Genomic DNA, 19,564 nt, shown 5'->3' on the forward strand with positions numbered 1-19,564 from the left:
ATATGCGCCAGTATCAAGGTTGTTTTAATATTATGAAACAAACAATTTTCAATGTTCAGAATAAAAAAACACAATCAATGGGACTTCTCAGAAGTTAGTTATGGAATTGACTTAGTATATCTGCAGGGCACTTTTATCAAATGCTTTTTGTCACATGCTACTGCTGAAGCTTTGATATGATTTGATTTTGTTTTTTAAGTCCACTTCATGCACAGGAAGGCTAATCACAACTGGAGATTAAGTTTAAATTTGGATCCAAACCACTATATATTTTCACCGGGTATCGAACACAGGATCCCTTGATTAAAAGGCAATGATGTTACCACTACAGCATTTGTAACTCTAGGTACAATTCCTTTATGTTTTTGAGAAATTACTTCTGTATAACATTCATGTTGTGTTGATACACTTCTGTTCACAAAAACTGGCACACTCGTTTGAGTTAAAGATCAGCTTTGGAGCCGATCGAGTGTGGCAGTAGAGCCGAAGTAAAGGTTCGGGGAAAACAGCACACTGCAGTGTTGCTTACCACTAAAGTTTTTCACCGGATGCAGTGAATTTTCTGACTTGCCGAGTGAAAAGAAACTGTTACAGGAAAGCCTTGCATTTTAATTATTAATGCAATGCAGTGTCCAATTTTACAAGAGAATGGCAGGAAAATATGTTTGAGATAATCAGTATCCCATAACTAGTCTAAAAAAAAAACCTCCCTCAATCCCTTCACTTGGGGAAAAGCTCATAATCATTTGAAAGCAGAGGGGAGTAGATTGTGGTTCCATTACCTCTTTCCCTAGCTTAACGTAACAGCAACGTCAACGTTCAGCAAGAGGTCAACCTGAGCGTGGGTGTCCCTTCATCAATTTTCCCAAATCATCATTTATCTTCTTTGTCGCGATTAACTAAAAGTGGAAGAAAAGCAACGCCAACAAAAAATAAATCAAATTGACATTCAAGATGCGGACAGAAGAAAATAAACAATCCAAGGCAATAAGAATATCTATCACAGCCTGAATGATGTGACTTCAGGATCGCTTTCGTTACTTTCTCTTACTTATGCAAACTGCTATTCTAGCTTGAAATTTGAACACCAAAGTAGGATAATAAAGCTTGCAAAATCAGTACAGGCTGGATGAATGTCTTCATATTTTCCTGAAAAATCACTCTTCTTCGTCAAATAGTTACTTTAAAAATGAAATTATGTATGTGCCATTGACTTATAAGATTCGTCGCCACATATCAGAATCTGCTATGTTGACAGAAGCTACAGCACGATGATCATTAGGGGTTGTAAACACTAACCTTGCACAAAAGCACATCTTCGATCGTCTTCATTAATACACACACACAACATTAACTTGCACTCTGTGAGCAATGTGTGCACAGCATAGAGACACTATACCATGAAGCGTATTGCTTTCAAATTAATGTAATTACAAAGAAGGGACATTGAAATTTTGGAACCTGACAGGTAAAAGTGCAATCATCAGGAGAAATCACCCTTTTTGCACTGTGGCTTGTGTCCATGTCAGTAAAATGCCAGCTTCGTAAGCGGAAATACTAGGTTCGATTCCCTGTGTGGTCAAAGGTTCTCTTTCTTCCTTTTTTCTGCCAAATGGGTGACACGGAAAGTATTTCACCGAGTCACAGCTTTATACTTTGTTGTTGTTTGTGTAGCAAGGAGAAAATAATTATTGAAAGGACTATGCGTGTGGCATAATTTTGAGTTTGGAACATATATTTCTTTATTGTGTTGTTACGTCACCAGAAGATCAAATGTTATTCCTCTGAAAAAAAAAAAGAACAGAATTTAAGTTTGAAACTTTTGGTTACTTCAATAAGTTAATATTAATGTTTTCAGACATTCTTTGCCACTTATCTTGTTTCATCCACCCCCCCCCCCCCCCCACACACACACCCAGTGGCGGCTGCTTAATACGTGCTACCGTGCTATAGCACGTTGCTAAATTTGTTAAAATGAAAAGAAGAAAAAAGCAAATCTCACAGATGCAAGAAGTTTAATGAAGCCCCAAAGTGAAATGAAACTTCTCATGTTAAGAGCCTCAACATTTACCAGCGGTGCCACGTATTTCCCTCACGCTGGCTATAAGGAATAGCGTACCATGCTAAAATCTCAACAGCACGTTTTCGCCCCTTTTTCATCCCTCCGCGCATGAATACTGTACACCTCACTCCTCGATTTGTACGGGGAATAGTGTCCCGGCTCGAGAAAAATCGTCTGCTAGCGTGCTACAGGAGGAATCAGCACGGTAAGTGTGCCATCTCAGGATAAGAAGAAAGTCTACGACAACCTATTGCCTCTGTCAGAACAACGTTTCTTAATGTCATTTTCAAACGTTCTGTACGTTATCAGTGTAGAGTTATGTAATGTTTGTAACATGTCGTATACATTTGCAGAACCTGCAAAAAAAAGTTGGAACGCGAATTGACACTACCCCCTTAGCCTTTAATCTATTTCGGTGGTAAGTTGTAAAGATTGCAACTCTGAAACTATAGTCCGTGCCTTTTTTGCTTCCGAAAGTGGAATCTGCTACGTAATTTATGTTCAGGAAATTCTAATTTTATATTTTATCTAAATTGCCTGTTTTTAAATGCTAGATATTTCCTTGTGTTTATGTAGCACTTCAATAGTCAAGAAACAAACTTACAGAGTACCGTCATTTTTCCCCGGCTTCCAGATCCGAAAATTTTCCGCGTGGTTCATTGTGTTAAAATCGCGTGGCGCGTAAAGTGGTGGTCATTGTTGTGAAGGATTAGCTTTTTGTTGTTGTTAGAAGTGAAAGTGAGTGTGTGTGTGTGTGTGTGTGTGTGTGTGTGTTAGTGTACCATGAATTCGGTGGATTCTTTGTTGCAGCAACCTTTCTCTTCAAGAACACTTGAAGAAAAGTTGGAAATAAAAGCGTTAGGATGGCCGTTGCCAGATTTGGATCTACCGCAAAATGCAAAGGGAGGTAAGAACGCTACGCATAAATGGCGATTTAATAGAAAACTGTAATATAGTGAACCATGGCTTTGTGGGTGTCAAATTCGAAATGCATTATTCTGTTTTCCTTGCATACTTTTTGGAAGTAATGATTCGTGGTCTGAAGCAGGGGTAAAAGATCTAGGACATTTATGTGAATATATGAGAAAGCAAAAAGCACATGAATAATGAGTTAAATTTTGTCTCTCTGAACTGTCAACATAGCAACGCAGTTAAGCCACGTTTATCTAGAATCTCATAATGAACAAGTTGAAAAAAATCGCCACGTCTTGTCAAAAATCATAGACTGCATCAAGTTCTGTGGAGCTTTTGAGTTGTCCCTGCATGGCCGGCCACGATGAAACAGATTCCTCCACAAAACCTGGGATATTTTTTAGGGCTCCTTGATTTTGTCAGTAGTTTAGACAATGCTGTTAAAGAACATCTTGACAACAGCACTGTATTTAAAGGCACTCGATCTCGCCATCGAAGTTCCGGGTTGAAGTCTCGGCCCGGGTATGGGTATTCTTTGTAATAATGAAATTAATGAAGGGGCATTCACAAACAATACCCATACCCGGGCCGAGACTCCAACCCGGAACTTCGATATCGAGATCGAAAGTTGACCACTTAATGTTCGTGGCCACAGAGCCGGCACGTATGTGTGGGTGGGGGGGGGGGGGTAGGGGGCATTATAAGTACATGAAAAACAGCATCAGTTGTAGCACGCATCTTTGAAAAGTCACGAGCCGCCGCTGCACACACACAAACACTTATAGACTGGTTGCACGCTCGATTTTATATTAGTAATTTCTGGATGGGAGGAGAAATATGTTGGTAAGAATTGTAAAATCAAGACATTTCTGTATGTCTGGTTGAATGTGTTATTACTATAAACATTCAAAATTTATTTTAAATCAACCAAATTATATTCATTTTGTGTTTGCTTGAAGAACAGGTCACAATGTCTTCTTGTTTATGAAATCAATAATTAAATTTTAAAAATGATAGAATTGTGAGTTTTACAGTTACTTGGTTTGTATTCTCTGATGAGATTTTGCTTACTACTTTTAGTATTATGAGACAAGAAAGCAAGTTTTATTCATGTGGTGTAGCAGAATTTAGCACATATAAATACAGCTAAATGCTCACAATAGAAAATTTCGTATGCATGCAGAAGACTGTAATTGGAGGTTTCACTTCTATTGAGGGAATTACACCAACAAGATCCTATCTGTGTTGAAAATTATGCATTTAATGCTACACATTTGGATCACATTTCAAATGTGCATACTTCTTTTTAAAAAAAAAATGGCGGTGGGTGTTGTTGTCTGGCACAGAGATAAACACATTAGATAAACTTTATTTCTGAACTCCTTTCTAAATACAGAAGGTTGTTCGCTTTATATCCGACCATTTTTGAAGGGTACTCACCTTAAGAGATACCACGCTGCCACCACCGATCATGTTCTATTGGACCCCCAGCATTGTGGACTATCGCCCAGCATCTCAGTTTCCATTGCAGCAAGCTCAGGTGCAGGACAGGCATGGGAATTCTGTCCCACTCCTCCCTGCAAGCTTTCCATAGACCATCCAGGGTGGGTGGGCAGCGATGTTGAAGATGTCGTTTCAACAGTCCAAATGCATTGGACTGGCATCTGGGCTTTTCACAGGAATGTCTTCAAATGGAATGACATGAATTCCTAATTCCTCTGCCATTTCCTGATAAAAACGTAGTGATGTTCTGGCGGTATGACTCGAAGCCTTGTCCATATGGATCATCACCTGGTTCGCGTCCATTCCATACAATTGTGGGATGTCTCTCCGATAGATAGGTGTCAGAATGGAGTCTTGGAAGTATCTGGCATTCACGTTTTTGTCCACCTTGCATATCATCAACTTACCCTCATATTCAAATCCCGTCACAACCATAAAGCCACGAGGGAAACTTTCCCTACACTGACGAACGAAGTTGCTGCGCCCCTTGCCGTCAATGTCACGGTATGTGATCGCCCGAATGTAAGCACCAGCAGTGAGATGGACATACGTATGATTCATCCATTGTGACAACTTTCTTCCATTTGGAACCTGCCAGGTACTTTTCATACAGTTTCCTGCAGTTCATCTTACGTTCGGCAATGTGACACAGTAGAAGGTGGTGTACACGGGCCTTCCACACACACTTCAACCTGGCGCTTGCGAATTGTTTTGTTCACAGTTGACGGTGTGAGGTGAAATCTGTGGGCCATATTACGTTGTGTGTCGGGGGATTTTCTTGGCACGCCAATCGACGGATCCCCCTTAGCAATACCACGCTGCCACCACCGATCATGTTCTATTGGACCCCCAGCATTGTGGACTATCGCCCAGCATCTCAGTTTCCATTGCAGCAAGCTCAGGTGCAGGACAGGCATGGGAATTCTGTCCCACTCCTCCCTGCAAGCTTTCCATAGACCATCCAGGGTGGGTGGGCAGCGATGTTGAAGATGTCGTTTCAACAGTCCAAATGCATTGGACTGGCATCTGGGCTTTTCACAGGAATGTCTTCAAATGGAATGACATGAATTCCTAATTCCTCTGCCATTTCCTGATAAAAACGTAGTGATGTTCTGGCGGTATGACTCGAAGCCTTGTCCATATGGATCATCACCTGGTTCGCGTCCATTCCATACAATTGTGGGATGTCTCTCCGATAGATAGGTGTCAGAATGGAGTCTTGGAAGTATCTGGCATTCACCTTCACGTTTTTGTCCACCTTGCATATCATCAACTTACCCTCATATTCAAATCCCGTCACAACCATAAAGCCACGAGGGAAACTTTCCCTACACTGACGAACGAAGTTGCTGCGCCCCTTGCCGTCAATGTCACGGTATGTGATCGCCCGAATGTAAGCACCAGCAGTGAGATGGACATACGTATGATTCATCCATTGTGACAACTTTCTTCCATTTGGAACCTGCCAGGTACTTTTCATACAGTTTCCTGCAGTTCATCTTACGTTCGGCAATGTGACGCAGTAGAAGGTGGTGTACACGGGCCTTCCACACACACTTCAACCTGGCGCTTGCGAATTGTTTTGTTCACAGTTGACAGTGTGAGGTGAAATCTGTGGGCCATATTACGTTGTGTGTCGGGGGATTTTCTTGGCACGCCAATCGACGGATCCCCCTTAGCAATACGGGTGACACTTTGCTTGCAACCCTTCTCCTGGTGGTTTTCGTGGGTGAATGTTTCGCAAGGAGAGCCTGTTGTGTGTAACGGACCACAATAGCTTTTGCAGTAGTCACCCCGTGTGTTAACCCATTCTCCCGACACTGTTTCACAATGCATACGTATGAAAATTTAGCATGGAAAAGGGGCCATTACGTAACCCTTGATTTTCAGCGTCATTTGATAACATTCACTATCAACACTACAAGGTCAGACACAACACTGCTCCCACCAGCAGACCCATAGTTCCAGCATGATACACCAGGTGGCAGCACCGAATCGACAATGGTCGGATATAAAGCGAACAACCTCTGTAGTATAAGGGAAAGAGACTTGGGACTACCCAATCAGGAAACTAAAATTTTTATACAATGATGGAAGCATTTAAATAATATTTTTTCTTCATGATGCAGTCGCAATTTAGATGTCGCAAATTTCAAAATGCATCTGCAATTTTGAGTTTGGCACCTGTCTGAACTCAAGTTTGCCATATTTGGTGAGCATTTAATTCAGACCATTAAAACCATCATAGAAATCTGCATACAGTCTTGCCACCTTTTTTATGCAGCAACATGGGCTATTTCATTTTTTCATTGTTGAATTTTGTTGTTCTTCTTCTTATGGCACTACAATCCACTGATGAACCTTGGCCTCCTCTGTGATTTGTCTCCATCTATCTCTACCTTTTGCCACAACTTTCCAATTTCCATACTGGACATTCCGAACATCCTCATCCACTCCATCCACTCATCTTAATTTAGACCTCTCTGTCCACCTAGGCTATCCAACATCACTCTCTTTGCAGGGTCACTATCACTCATGCAAATCACATGACCTGCCCATCTTAACCTTGCTGCCTTTATTACACCAATAACTGTTGGTTATTGATATAAGTTGTAGAGCTCCTTATTAAATTGTTTTCTCCATTCTCCATTCTCACATTCTGGTCCCAATATTCTTCATAATATTTTTATTTCAAAGGTCTCTACCAGCTGTTCATCTTTCGTTGAACTGGTCCAAGTTTCTGCAGCATAGGTCAATACAGGTCTTATCAGTGTCGTGTAAAGTGTCAACTTAGTTCTTCTGGACAATATTGTGCTATTAAAATGTCTCTAGTCCATAATAGGCCCTATGCGCTGCTATAAGTCGTGCCTTTACTTCCTCCTGTGAATCATTCTCATATGTCACAACAGAACCCAGGTAGATAAAGGAATCCACTCTACCAAAAGTATAATTAGCCATTGTTATGGTTGGTGATGCATTATATCCATGTGCTTTAGCTGCTGCCATGTACTTAGTCTTCCCTTCATTCAACACCAATCCCATCTTCTTTCCTTCCCTTTCTATGGCCAGAAGTGCTTCTTCCACTGCATGTAGAGATCTTCCTACTATGTCCACATCATCCTCATATGCTAGTATCTGGATTGACTTATAATATATGGTACCGCTAATTTGCACACGAGCTTCCCGTATAACCTTCTCTAAGGCAATGTTAAACAACAAACAGGACAACACATCACCTTGTCTTAGTCCATTTTCTATTTAAACAGGTTCTGAAAGTTGTCCTCCTATTCTTATTTACTATTAGATCTCTCCATGGTTATCCTCACCATTCTTAGTAACTTCATTGGAATTGCAAGGTCTTCCATTGCCAGATATAGTTGGGCCCTGTTTATACTATCCTATGCAGATTTAAAATCAATAAATAGATGATGCATTCCTATCCCAAACTCCAGAGTTTTCTCCAGTATTTGCCTTAAGGTGAATATCTGGTTAATTGTAGATTTTCCTGGCCTGAACCCACATTGATATGGTCCAATGAACTTTTCTGCATATGGTAGTAGTCTGTTATATATTCTTGCAAAACTTTATAGGCAACGTTCAGCAATGTAATTCCATGATAGTCTGCACACTCCATCATGTCATCTTGTGGATAGGTACTATGATACCCGTCCTCCATTCACTTGGCATCTGTCCCTTTTTCCAGATTATGTTCATTATTTCATTCAAGCATCTAATGACACTCTCGCCTCCATGCTTAAGCATCTCTGCTTGCAAGTTATCTATCCCAGGTGCTTTACTATTTTTCAATATTTTGACTGCCTCCATAATTACTTCATCTAACGTTGGACTTTCTATACCCTCTTCTCCTTCCTCTTCTTCATTTAATCCTTCTTCCAGCATACCTGCTACATCTGCACTGCCATTCAATACATCATTAAAACATCATTAAAATGCCTTCTCCACCTTTCAAAAATTTCATTACTGTCACTAATTATATCACCTGTTTCTTTTCTACAGACTGTTGTCCTTGGCTTAAAGCTCATGCAGGCTTTCCAACTGCTTCATCTCCTGCTACGTCCATTCCCTTTTTTCCTTCCTATGGACTCTCTTCGCAATCCTCCTTTTCTCTTGATATTCATCCCTAACTCTCCTTGTTGCAGTTCTTTGCTGCATCCTCTTATATGCATCATCCTTTTCTTTGGTTACATTTTGACATTCCTCATCGAACCACGTTTCTTTCTTTACTAGCTTTTGTGTTTCAAGTATTTCCTTTGCTACATTACTAATTCTAAGCTTATATCTGTTCCACCTCTCATCTACATTTCCACTTCTGCCGGTTTCGTCCCGATGAATCCCTCTTGTAATTTACTTTTGTACCTCTCAACCACCGTTGGATTTCTTAACTGCGTGACATTAAATTTCATCAGGCTAGTTGCCTTCATTTTTCGACTATTAGATATTCTTGCTCTAATCCTTCCCATAAGCAAATAATGGTCGGAATCAATATTGGTCCTTCTGTACAATCTAACGTCAATGATATCTGATCTATGTCTACAATCTATCAGCATGTGGTCAATTTGATTGTAAGTTTTTCCATCCGGGGCTCTCCATATCATTTTATGAATACTATCTTTGTGATGGAACAAAGTTGTTGTTATTACTTGATTCCGAGATGCTGCAAGCGTTACGAGTATTAGCCTCATACCATTGTTATTTGTTTTTTTTATGCATACTTTGCTTACCAATTGTTGGTTGATACACATCTTCAATGCCTATCTGGGCATTGAAGTCCCAATTACTACTTTTATGTCAGTTTTGGGCAATCATCAAATGCTTTCTCTAACGCATCATAGAAATCTTCTTTTACATCATCTGTGGGTGCATGGGCATTGATTATACTGTAATTAAAGAACTCTCCTTTAACTCTTGATGTCGATAATCTTGAACTTATAGCTTTAAATCCTATCACTAGATGTTTTATTTGTTTATGTATTATAAACCCAGTTCCTAGCATATGTAGCCTTTCATCACAGCTATAGAAGACAGACAGTTGCTTCTCTCTATTCCAAAACTCCCTTTCCAATCCAACATACTTCTTGCAATGCCACTATCGCAGGCTTATAATTATTTAGTTGATCCAGCAATATCCTCAATGCACCTGCCCTATACAAAGATAGCACATTCCAGGTTCCTACATATAGAGCCGTTCTCTTTCCATAATTTGCTTGTCAATTGTTCACGATAGTCCGTCGTCGGTAGATCTGTCTGGCTACATTTCTTTGAGGTCTCATAACGTGGTTCTTTTTGTGGATGGGGTTGTCGGTCCCACACCCAAACCCCATTCTTGAAGGACCAGGATTTGTTTAGGGTTTACTCCCCTAGGTCAGCTGGCTTCACTATGCCTTACGAGTCTGCCCCACCTTTGGTTTTCTGTCAGGGTATCATTCCCTTAGCCTTTGGGGATCCCTTCCCTCCCTGCAAGGTAGCAGGGGCTGAGCTTATTTAGTGGCAGCTCTCCTCGCCACATCGCAGGCATTTTTTCGGAGCCTTGCAGTATTTACCGAGATACAGTTGCCACTCCACATCTCGCTGCCTCCTCCAATCCTGCTGCTGATGGTCTGCGACTGTTTTCAGTTAGCCAACATATCTGCTGGTCGTTCCCCTATCCACAACCCGGGGGTAGCCTGGCGCCATACAGCTCTGTCTCTGGGAAGATAACTCAGCCCAGGGTTGAGCTATCTTAATTTCATTAATTTATTTATAGAATCAATTTTATACTTCCCTAGCTTAATTGTGCCTACAAACATGATAGAAGCAAAGGCCTCCCCGATGGCATAGTGGTAAAGTCATCACCTTGCAATTGGCTGGTCTGGGTTTCGATACCCGGTGAAGGTATGCAGTGGTTCGGATTCACCTCAAACTGTAGACGTAGCACCGATTAGACTGTCTTCGCATGAGCGGGATTAAATCAAAAGTGAAGCTCATGATGGAACAACTATAAATAAATATCAGCCTAGATCTGTATTGAAGGTTCTAACTTTGTAACATCAAGTGCCTTAAACTCTCCAACAGTGAAGTGTGACATGTTGACAGATTTGCGAGACATTATGCAGGCAAAAGAAAACAGTTTGCCAGAAGCGTGCTACTTTGAAATTTAATTATTTTTTTAAAAAAAATAAAGTCATAATTTTGTTCTTTGTGTGTATTTTCCCCTAAAAACATAAAAAATATAGGTTTCTCTTTGGCACTACTTATTGACATCTGAAGGTTTGATATTGAATTGAAGTTGGCGGCTTTCACAACTATGTTATGCATTAATCATATTTGTAAATGCCAAATTGAGCCGAAATAATGTAGTCTAATTTCAAAACCTGTCACATGTAACTCTTCACCTTGAAAAAAAATATATTGATCTCGCCAGGGTTCGAACTCACGTCACGAAGATTCATACTTCTAATTTAAAGAGTAAAACGAGACGTGTCAGCCCCACGATGCATGGGCTCTATACACTGTGTGCGAAGGGATGCAAGAAAGCTCGTTTTTGCTTCCTTTGGGTTTAGATTTATAATGTCCAAATCGTGTTCATGCCATCTTATTGCCATTGTAGGACAAACAGCAAGGAAAATGGCAATAAGATGACATGAACACGATTTGGACATTATAAATCTAAACCCAAGAACAGGTTTGTCAGCTCACATCATCGAAGAGAAGCATTTGATTAAAAAGAGAAGGATTTTAAAAAGATTGACGGGAAACATAGAGTTGAATGTCTGGGAAGCTTCGTTCATTGCAGAACAACACTGGAATAAATTAAATAATGAAAATGGTAATATAGAGTTTTATTTTTTACAAATGGAGTAAGCCACCATCTTTAAAATTTAATATAACAGAAAACATCAACCGACTTTGTGAAAACAATGATGACTTTGAATTACCTGATGATATTTGGGATTCATAATTTTAAATAAAATATAATGTGATCAAAATTTTTTTTATCTGAAATAAAAATAAAACAGACTGCTTCTTTTCACAGTTAAGTTGCTATATTACAACAATGTAACATTGACAACATCCATTATATAACGGATTTTTTTTGTTTAAAAAATTGCTAACCATTGATATAACTGTATCTTTAGTCAAAATGAAAATAAATGTCTCATGAAGGGAGCGTGTGTTGTCCTGAAACATCACAACGAAAAACTGTTTTCTTATGCCTGTAATAACCGTAAACTACAGGAAAATAATTCTACAATGCAAGCAATGCGTACATACAAGAAAAACTAATATTGTTATGTGATCTGAGGTCTTGAAATCTTTGTGGTGAATTCAAATTTTAATGATGACAGCTTCAGCATACTTCTCACTTTTTTGAAGCACCACTTGCAGCGTAACGTAACCACATCTAAACAGTTTCAGTCACAAGATCACATTGTTTTAATTAATTTTATTAAAGACCTTAGCAAGGTGCTAAAATATAGCCAGCAGGCCATGTACGACCCACAGATTGAAGACCACTGTAATAATCATAAGTAGATACATATTTTACTGATGACAACATCTATCCAAATGTAAAACCAATTTTTTTGTTGTACCTTGAATATTAAAATGCTTTCACCTCATAGTAAGCAAGCACATTTGTGGTTTTGGCAATACAAAAATTGGTCAAATGGATAAAAATGACAGACTGTTTAATAAAATGTAATGTTATATTCCATTAATGTATTAGTCTCACAGATATGCTTCCAAAGAAGCACGAATGCCGTGGCACTGACACTGATTAGAATTGTTTCTTGTGCAAATTTATGGATGAAGAACCTCTTGAGGATCTTCAAGAGGATATGAGGAGGAGAAAATTTGCTAGTTTCACCACTACTTTTCACTCTTTCAGTTATTGTGCAAAAGAGAAAACAGCAATTCTAATTTCCATGGAAAATTTTATCAGGCGTGATTTTCAATGAACAAAATGAAAATGGCGAGCTAGGAATATCCTGATATTTACATACATTGAGCCACTTCAAAGCAGCTCAGACCATTGAACATGGCCTGTGATATATTTCAAAACTTTTTGCTGCACAAATGAAGTCGTTTGTTAGATTGATTCTTTCTGGTTATTTTGTCTCATGCCTGTTTTTATTACATAATAATTACATTGCCACAAATAATTATGACATTTTTGTCTCCCTTTTTAAAAAAAAAATCAGGTTGTGATGACATAATAAGACAGCACAAAGCAGCATGTCTTAGAGTGACAGCACTTCTGGCTTGCAAGGATCTGTTGTGGATTGGTACAAGTGCTGGAGTCATACTGAATCTGCCACTTCCACATCTTACTCCTATAACAACAAAACTTGCTACTATACCCAATGTTATAGGTAAGCATATTTTAATTTTTAGTTTCTTAATCAGTGTACAAGTGAAAGGTTATGGAAAAATTCTGACTAGCGCAGGGATGGAATTAAGGTCTTTAGCATTCCATGCAAATCCTCAGCTACTGAATACAATTTGGCAATTTGAAATGAGATGGCATGAAATGATGTACCATATTTGCCGGCATATAAGATGCACCGACGTACACATTTTTTTGAGGAAAAAACTTTTTCACAGAATTTACAGTAATTCAAATACAAAGTAACATGTAGGTCTACTTTCAACAAATACTAACTTATCTAATCTAACTAGAAAAGAATACATGTTAACAGTGGCGTGCCCAGGATTTTCAAAAGGGAGGGGTTATGTATACTTTTTTTTTGGTAGTCAGCTCTCATTTTGTCATATTTTGGGTAGGTCATAGCTCACTCCAGCCCTCCCTTGACACCGCTGTTGAGACCATTATAGTTACTAGCAGTTCCTTGCTGTGCTGCAAGCTGATACATGTAAAACAAGCTTATAGCAAAGTAAAGTTGTTTCTTGTGCATTTAACAAAGTGTCACCCCTCCATCCAGAGTTATCCCCAGCTACCAAGTCATTAGCAACTGGCTGAAATTGAATAGATGTCTCCACAACTATACTGCTTAAAATTTTTCACAAAATTCATAGTTGCTTATGAAGAAAGTTTTCATTAATATTTTTAGTATTGCATTTTGTAGTGGTACTACAACTAGCCACATCCATTCCCCAATTCAGTCCCAAATTGCTAATACCTACCAGTTGAAAATGAATATTAATTAATTGCTTCTTCCGAAAAAAGTGGGAAAAAAATTATATCAAGCAATGAATAAAGCCCAAAAAAAAAACTGACTTTTGAAAAGTAGTTAAACAAAATAAACATGTCTAAACATGGTGTTTGTTGTTTAAGTATATTTGCTTATAAGCAAAAAAATAAAAGAGATCCATAATTTCCAAAGATATTTGCTGATGATCAACTGTATTTGATAGGTTTGGTTTGGTGTTTTAAGTCCACTTTGTGCGCAGTAAGGCTAATCGGGACTGGACCTACAGTTTATAGTGGAATCCGAACCACTATGTGTCTCCACCCGGTATCGAACCCGGGACCCCTTGATTACTGTATTTGATAGGGTAGAATATTCAAACTCCACCTTGAACATCTCACAATATCAAACAATCAATTAAAATTAATGGTTATCTTGCTGGACAACATGATGAAACATACATTTTAAGTGAGTCATGTAGATGTCCCTTTTACTTTAAAGGTGTTTTGTATTTCAGGTTTATTACATGGGCACACAGGTCATGTACGGTTCCTAACATGTGTTGAAAAGACTCCCGATAATCGTTCCAAGTCACACAACCATCGATACTCACTAAAAACTAAAGAACCACTGTCGCATCAAAATTCAGGTAACATGAATGGTAAACTTCTAGTCATATCTGGTGGTGACGGTTACGAGGACTTCCGAAATTCAGGGGTTTCCGAAGTGGCAGGCCGAGAAGACTCCACCAATCACCTACTTCTGTGGCAAGTGTGATAGTGATTCCCAAATCACTAGCGACACAGACACTCACTAAAAATGGAGTGCACTAAAGAAGAAAAAAAGACTTAAAATGCTAACAATATTAATTTTGTTTGAAGACTGACAATAACATTGAGCCATAGTGCACAAAATTGTTGATGAACATGCGAAGAGCTGATGATGAAAAAAACTCAAAATTTATATAAATATACTTTTTTGTTGCAAATTTGGACTTCTTATCAAAGTGCCAAGAACATTATTGTGAACAGCAACTACAAAGATGTCACTTCTTAATACTTAAAAAGCAAACTGTAGTATATCATGTTGCATCTTCTTGTTTCATTTTAATGATGTGAATATATTTGTATGCATGCATACATGTAGATGGTGAGAGTGAATGTATACATGTTTTAGAACTATGGACAAATTTTATATTTTCATACAATATTTAGAGATTGGTCTAAAATATTTAGAATTTTATTTATTTTTTAAATTCGCCTCTTTGAATGGACCGCCATTTTTGTAGAGCTACTAGTAATTTGGAGAAGAAAATAATTTTCCAGAATAAAAAAATATATATATTACTACATTCAAGATAATATAATACTTGTGTTATTTACTTGTCAAATTATGACTTGTAAGCATGCTGTCATGTTATTTTTCTTGGAACAAAGGTATGCTGTATATTTCATCATATCATACTATGTGTGTGTAGCTAATTTATTACAAATATTTAGAATGTCTCAACCATTTTTTAAGACTGTGATGAAAATGTTAGGGTATACTTTTTCGATCATTGTCAGTATTTACAATTAACATATGATATAACGCTTATCCGATATTCAGTAACACTGTCACATATATTTAATGATTCACTTTTCACATATTTGAAAGCAATGGAGGCCTTTTTAAAGGCAATCCAGTCCTATAAAGTATGGCAGATTGCTACATTATTCTTTCACAGAAAATATACCAAAGAAAACTGTAAATTTAAATTGTTCTTGAAAATGAATAAGAAACATTAGCAAATTACACCTACTCTCAAAATCGTAGAGTTATTACCAGGTTATGTTGTATTTCCTCGTAATGATGAAAAAGGTAATGAGACATGTGCATTTTGATGTGTCTTACTGTATGTATATATTTGAACTTAAAGGCCATTTTCAGATGAAGTGTTGACTGTTCTATTGAAGATGAACTAATCATATGCAGGCGTATGGAGTGTCATGCCACAGTTGTGTGAAAGGTTGCACCAACTGCATCATGTCACTCAAGTGTGAAAGTTCATGCTCTTTATACCCATTTAATAATGTACTTAAGTCTAAACAGTATTAACTACTGATATGGTAATGCATTAAATACCATTATTATAGAGTAGGTATATGTAATTCCATCAGCATAATTTGAGTCCTAATTTTGGGAGGCAGAACATGAAACTCAGGTTCCAGGAGGATAACAAAAATATAACTTGCAAATTTTAATAAACCTGAAAATTTGAGGCTGAAGAGTTCCACCTTGCTTCTTTAAGTTATTCAACTATTAATATAAACACAAGAGCTATTTTTTGTTAATTATCTTATTATAGATTGATTTTTTTTTAATTGAATAAATACTGTAACACAGGATATCGATTGAGAATACTGCTACTTGGATTCTCATATAAGTGTTAACTTTCTAACAGTGTTATTCTATATATATATATATATATATATATATATATATATATATATATATATATATATATATATACATATATGCAGCCATTAAAATTTGATTTTACAATGCTGCAAAAGTTTTTACATTTATAATAAATACTCTAAAAACAAATCAGTTTTTAGAATGTGGTTAAACAGGATAGATATATACTTAAAAGTTACTGCATTTTTAAGTGTGCTTCCTAGTTTCTACAAACTACTTTTACTGCATCATCCAGTCCAATTGACTCTGCAACAAATCAAGTCTTATATTCATCAGTTGTTAGCAGCAAAATTAAATCTCTGACCACCACTGGAGAGAATGTGAAACACATAACTTCCGTAACACCTTTGTGCCTTCATGTTGCAGTACTAAACACAACCTATTGATGCATGTACCCAAGATTCTATATTAAATCAAGCAAGTGCATAAATCTTGAAAATAATTCGTTTAGATCAAAATGTAGAAATAATCATCGTGCAAAATGAAATACAGGCAAGTTAAGCAACAGAATTATCCAGTTTTCAAACAATTAGTTGTAATCGAAAGTACATTGTTACAGTTTGCACCTAGTTTTTAAGCAAGTTTTTTAGACCATTTAAATTATTTTTATTGAGAAAAGAACATTGTTTCAGTATAAATACATAATTTGGTCATTTTAAGTGTTTTCACATTAAGTGAATGTCCTTATATTAGCATTTTTGTTCTGAGAAAATGCTATGTAAATTCTAACCACTTGAGTGGTCAAAATATAGGGATAAGCACACTTAATGGAAATATTCTACTAGTAACAAACATATTATAATTGTTTGTATTACAATATGTTTTCTAGGCATAAAATGTATAATATAAAAGGCTGTCTATTTTTCTTTAGTGTTTAAAATCAAGAACAGACAACACGACCTCAACACATATTTAAAATTTGAGAAATTATGCATGTATTTATTGTATATCTAATGTGTTGTAAACATAATTAGGCTATAATCATTGACATATTAGAGTACAAGATATGTACTGCATACTGTTTCTTGCATAGTGTCATATTACATCATTCTTGATATGATAAAAAAAAATATAATTTACAAAATAAATGTAGCAGCATATTTAGCATTTTGTTCATTAAACAATTTTTGGGAACAGTTTCATATGGGCAAAACGTTTTTCTTCATTTTTACAGAAGAAAGTACTTACGGAAATGAGTTTCTGTAAGATTTCCAAGATTCATTGAGGTATTTTCTTTCATCGTTGAATCTATTTTTACCGGGAAATCATGTATTTTTCAAGAGAAATATCTCACCAATGCATAATTGCTAGAGGCACATATGTTTGGTAAATAAGAAAGCAAAATTTCGGTACAAAAACGGAGTCAATTTCGGGTTCAAAAGCGGTAAATAAAATGAAATATCAGTGTTATAGCGGTGAAAAATTGGATGAAAAGTGGTATATAGAAAGACATTTTATTTATTTATTTATTTATTTATTTCGTCTTCTTTTACATGGCGAAGTTAAGGCTGTGGAGCCTTTTCTTCCACTTGACCATGTTTACAAAAAAATTGAATATGAAATAATTAAAATTTTGAAAAAAAAAGGAAGAAAAAAAAATATATAAAAAATTACAGAGAAATAAAAAATACAAAGAGAAATTACATATAAGAAAGGTAATCTAACCTATAGATACGGACACACACACTCACACACACACATACATATCTTTGCCCTTACACACGTACAAGCAAATACATAACACTACACTTACTTAAGCACAGTCCAATATTACACATACTTAAAACACAGTCCAATACGGTATACTTTGATGATAATTCATTTGGTTTTAAAATTGTGAATATAATCCTAAATTTGATTTAAAAACTACACTTATTCCACAGAATTAACATTTCACTTCTAATAGCACATTTATGTAGTTATAAGAGTATTAAGTTTATTTCTGTGTAAAGGAGTCCATTTTTGCTTCTCCAATATTAACAGCAGAATTAATCAATTTTCCGGGAATTGCATAACTCACAGGATACTTCAGACTTCAGAAAGTGTCGTGTCGGTATATAAATGGTAAATTTCGTGTTTAAGAGTTAATTTTGCTTTTTGCAGTTCATTTCGCATTATTTCGTGACAAAACATGGTCACAAAATGCATCTCACACCTTTCAAAAACATGAAAAATTAACACTAGAATGTGTTTTTTCAAATTTCGTTTTTTCGTCAAAAACGAAATATGCATGCTCCTAATAATTGCCATTGCTTCCCCTACGTGAACTGGATGCTGTGTACATTTGATGATGTAACCCCCTGTCAGTGTTTCAAACCCAATTTTTTTTAACTATGCTTGCCTAACCTAACCTAACCTTACCAAAATGGTTTGTTGGGCTATCCGTGAATGGTTCGTGGGGCTATCCATGCATAATGTACAATTTGCACTCATGATTAACACGATAGTAGGTATTTTCCGGTTAAGAAGGTTGGAAACACTGCATACCCACAACAGTACACAAGCTGTGCCCACCATATTGTGTGTTACGCAAGCGAAAAAAGGAAGAACAAAAATTACTCTCTATGTGAAAAATTGAAATTATTTTCGTGAAAAAAGAAAAATGCCACCTTGAAGAATCTTCCGCAATGCACAACAGGTAAGTACGAATGTTAAAAATGACGAAATAAAACGAGTGAGAGGTGTTTTGCCCATATGAAACTGGTACCGAATTTTTGCCATAGTTTATATGAAGACCTGTGATTTTTAAAAAATTAAATTATACCAAAGATACATGCATCTTCATGAAAATATGTTCTGTCTCCAGTGCCATTGAGTATGAAACTCATAGCTTCCATACATGTTAATTAATTACAAATAATGTAAACATTATTGTGCATTTTTCTTCAAAAGATCTTGAAAATGAGGCATCCATACATGCAATTGTATAATTATTTTCTGTATATACATGAACTAGAAAATTTTGGAAGTGATGTTTTGAGCATTGGTTCAATTGAGCGAGCTCTTTGTTCTTTGTTATATAGTATGTCCTCATTATGTGTATTTATTAATATGTAAGTACATTATATTGTAAATATGATCTGCATGTTGTTACAAACCTGAGCACTTGTAAATATATTATACTTAAGAGACCTTTGTTTCAAGAAATGATGTCTGTACTGATGTTCACATTGTGACACTTGTAAATTTACTCCAATTTTTCACAACACATTGTTGTAAATGAAGAATGATTGTTAAATGAGAATATTATTGTGGATATTTTAAATAAAATATAAAAAGAAAATATATTTGCCTTAACGAAGTCAAACACTTGTTTGACGAATGCGACATTGCTCTCATTAGTTATATTGACCATTTTCCTTTAACTCCTCCAGCCATCACTTTTTTTTTTATCTTCCTATGTTCTTTGTAATTTTCTTGCACGTCCCCTTTCTTCCATTCCTTTCATGTGTCTCCATCATTCATTTAAAATATTTGT

The 19,564-nt window shown here is 36.6% G+C and overlaps 1 protein-coding gene across 1 annotated transcript in view; it reads left to right on the forward strand.

Moving 5' to 3' along the window:
• Positions 1–16,066, forward strand: part of LOC145985414 (uncharacterized) — a 254,264-nt gene extending 238,198 nt beyond the window's left edge. The window contains exons 17-18 of the mRNA XM_083119412.1: positions 12,679–12,849; positions 14,144–16,066. Of these exons, the coding sequence (XP_082975538.1) occupies positions 12,679–12,849; positions 14,144–14,403 (431 nt within the window). The 3' untranslated portion in view covers positions 14,404–16,066. The remainder of the gene's footprint in view (positions 1–12,678; positions 12,850–14,143) is intronic.
• The last annotated feature ends 3,498 nt before the right edge of the window (positions 16,067–19,564 follow it).

This window comes from Lepisma saccharinum, chromosome 3 (genome assembly GCF_977018435.1).
Source record: "Lepisma saccharinum chromosome 3, izLepSacc3.1, whole genome shotgun sequence".
Lineage (NCBI taxonomy): Eukaryota > Metazoa > Arthropoda > Insecta > Zygentoma > Lepismatidae > Lepisma > Lepisma saccharinum.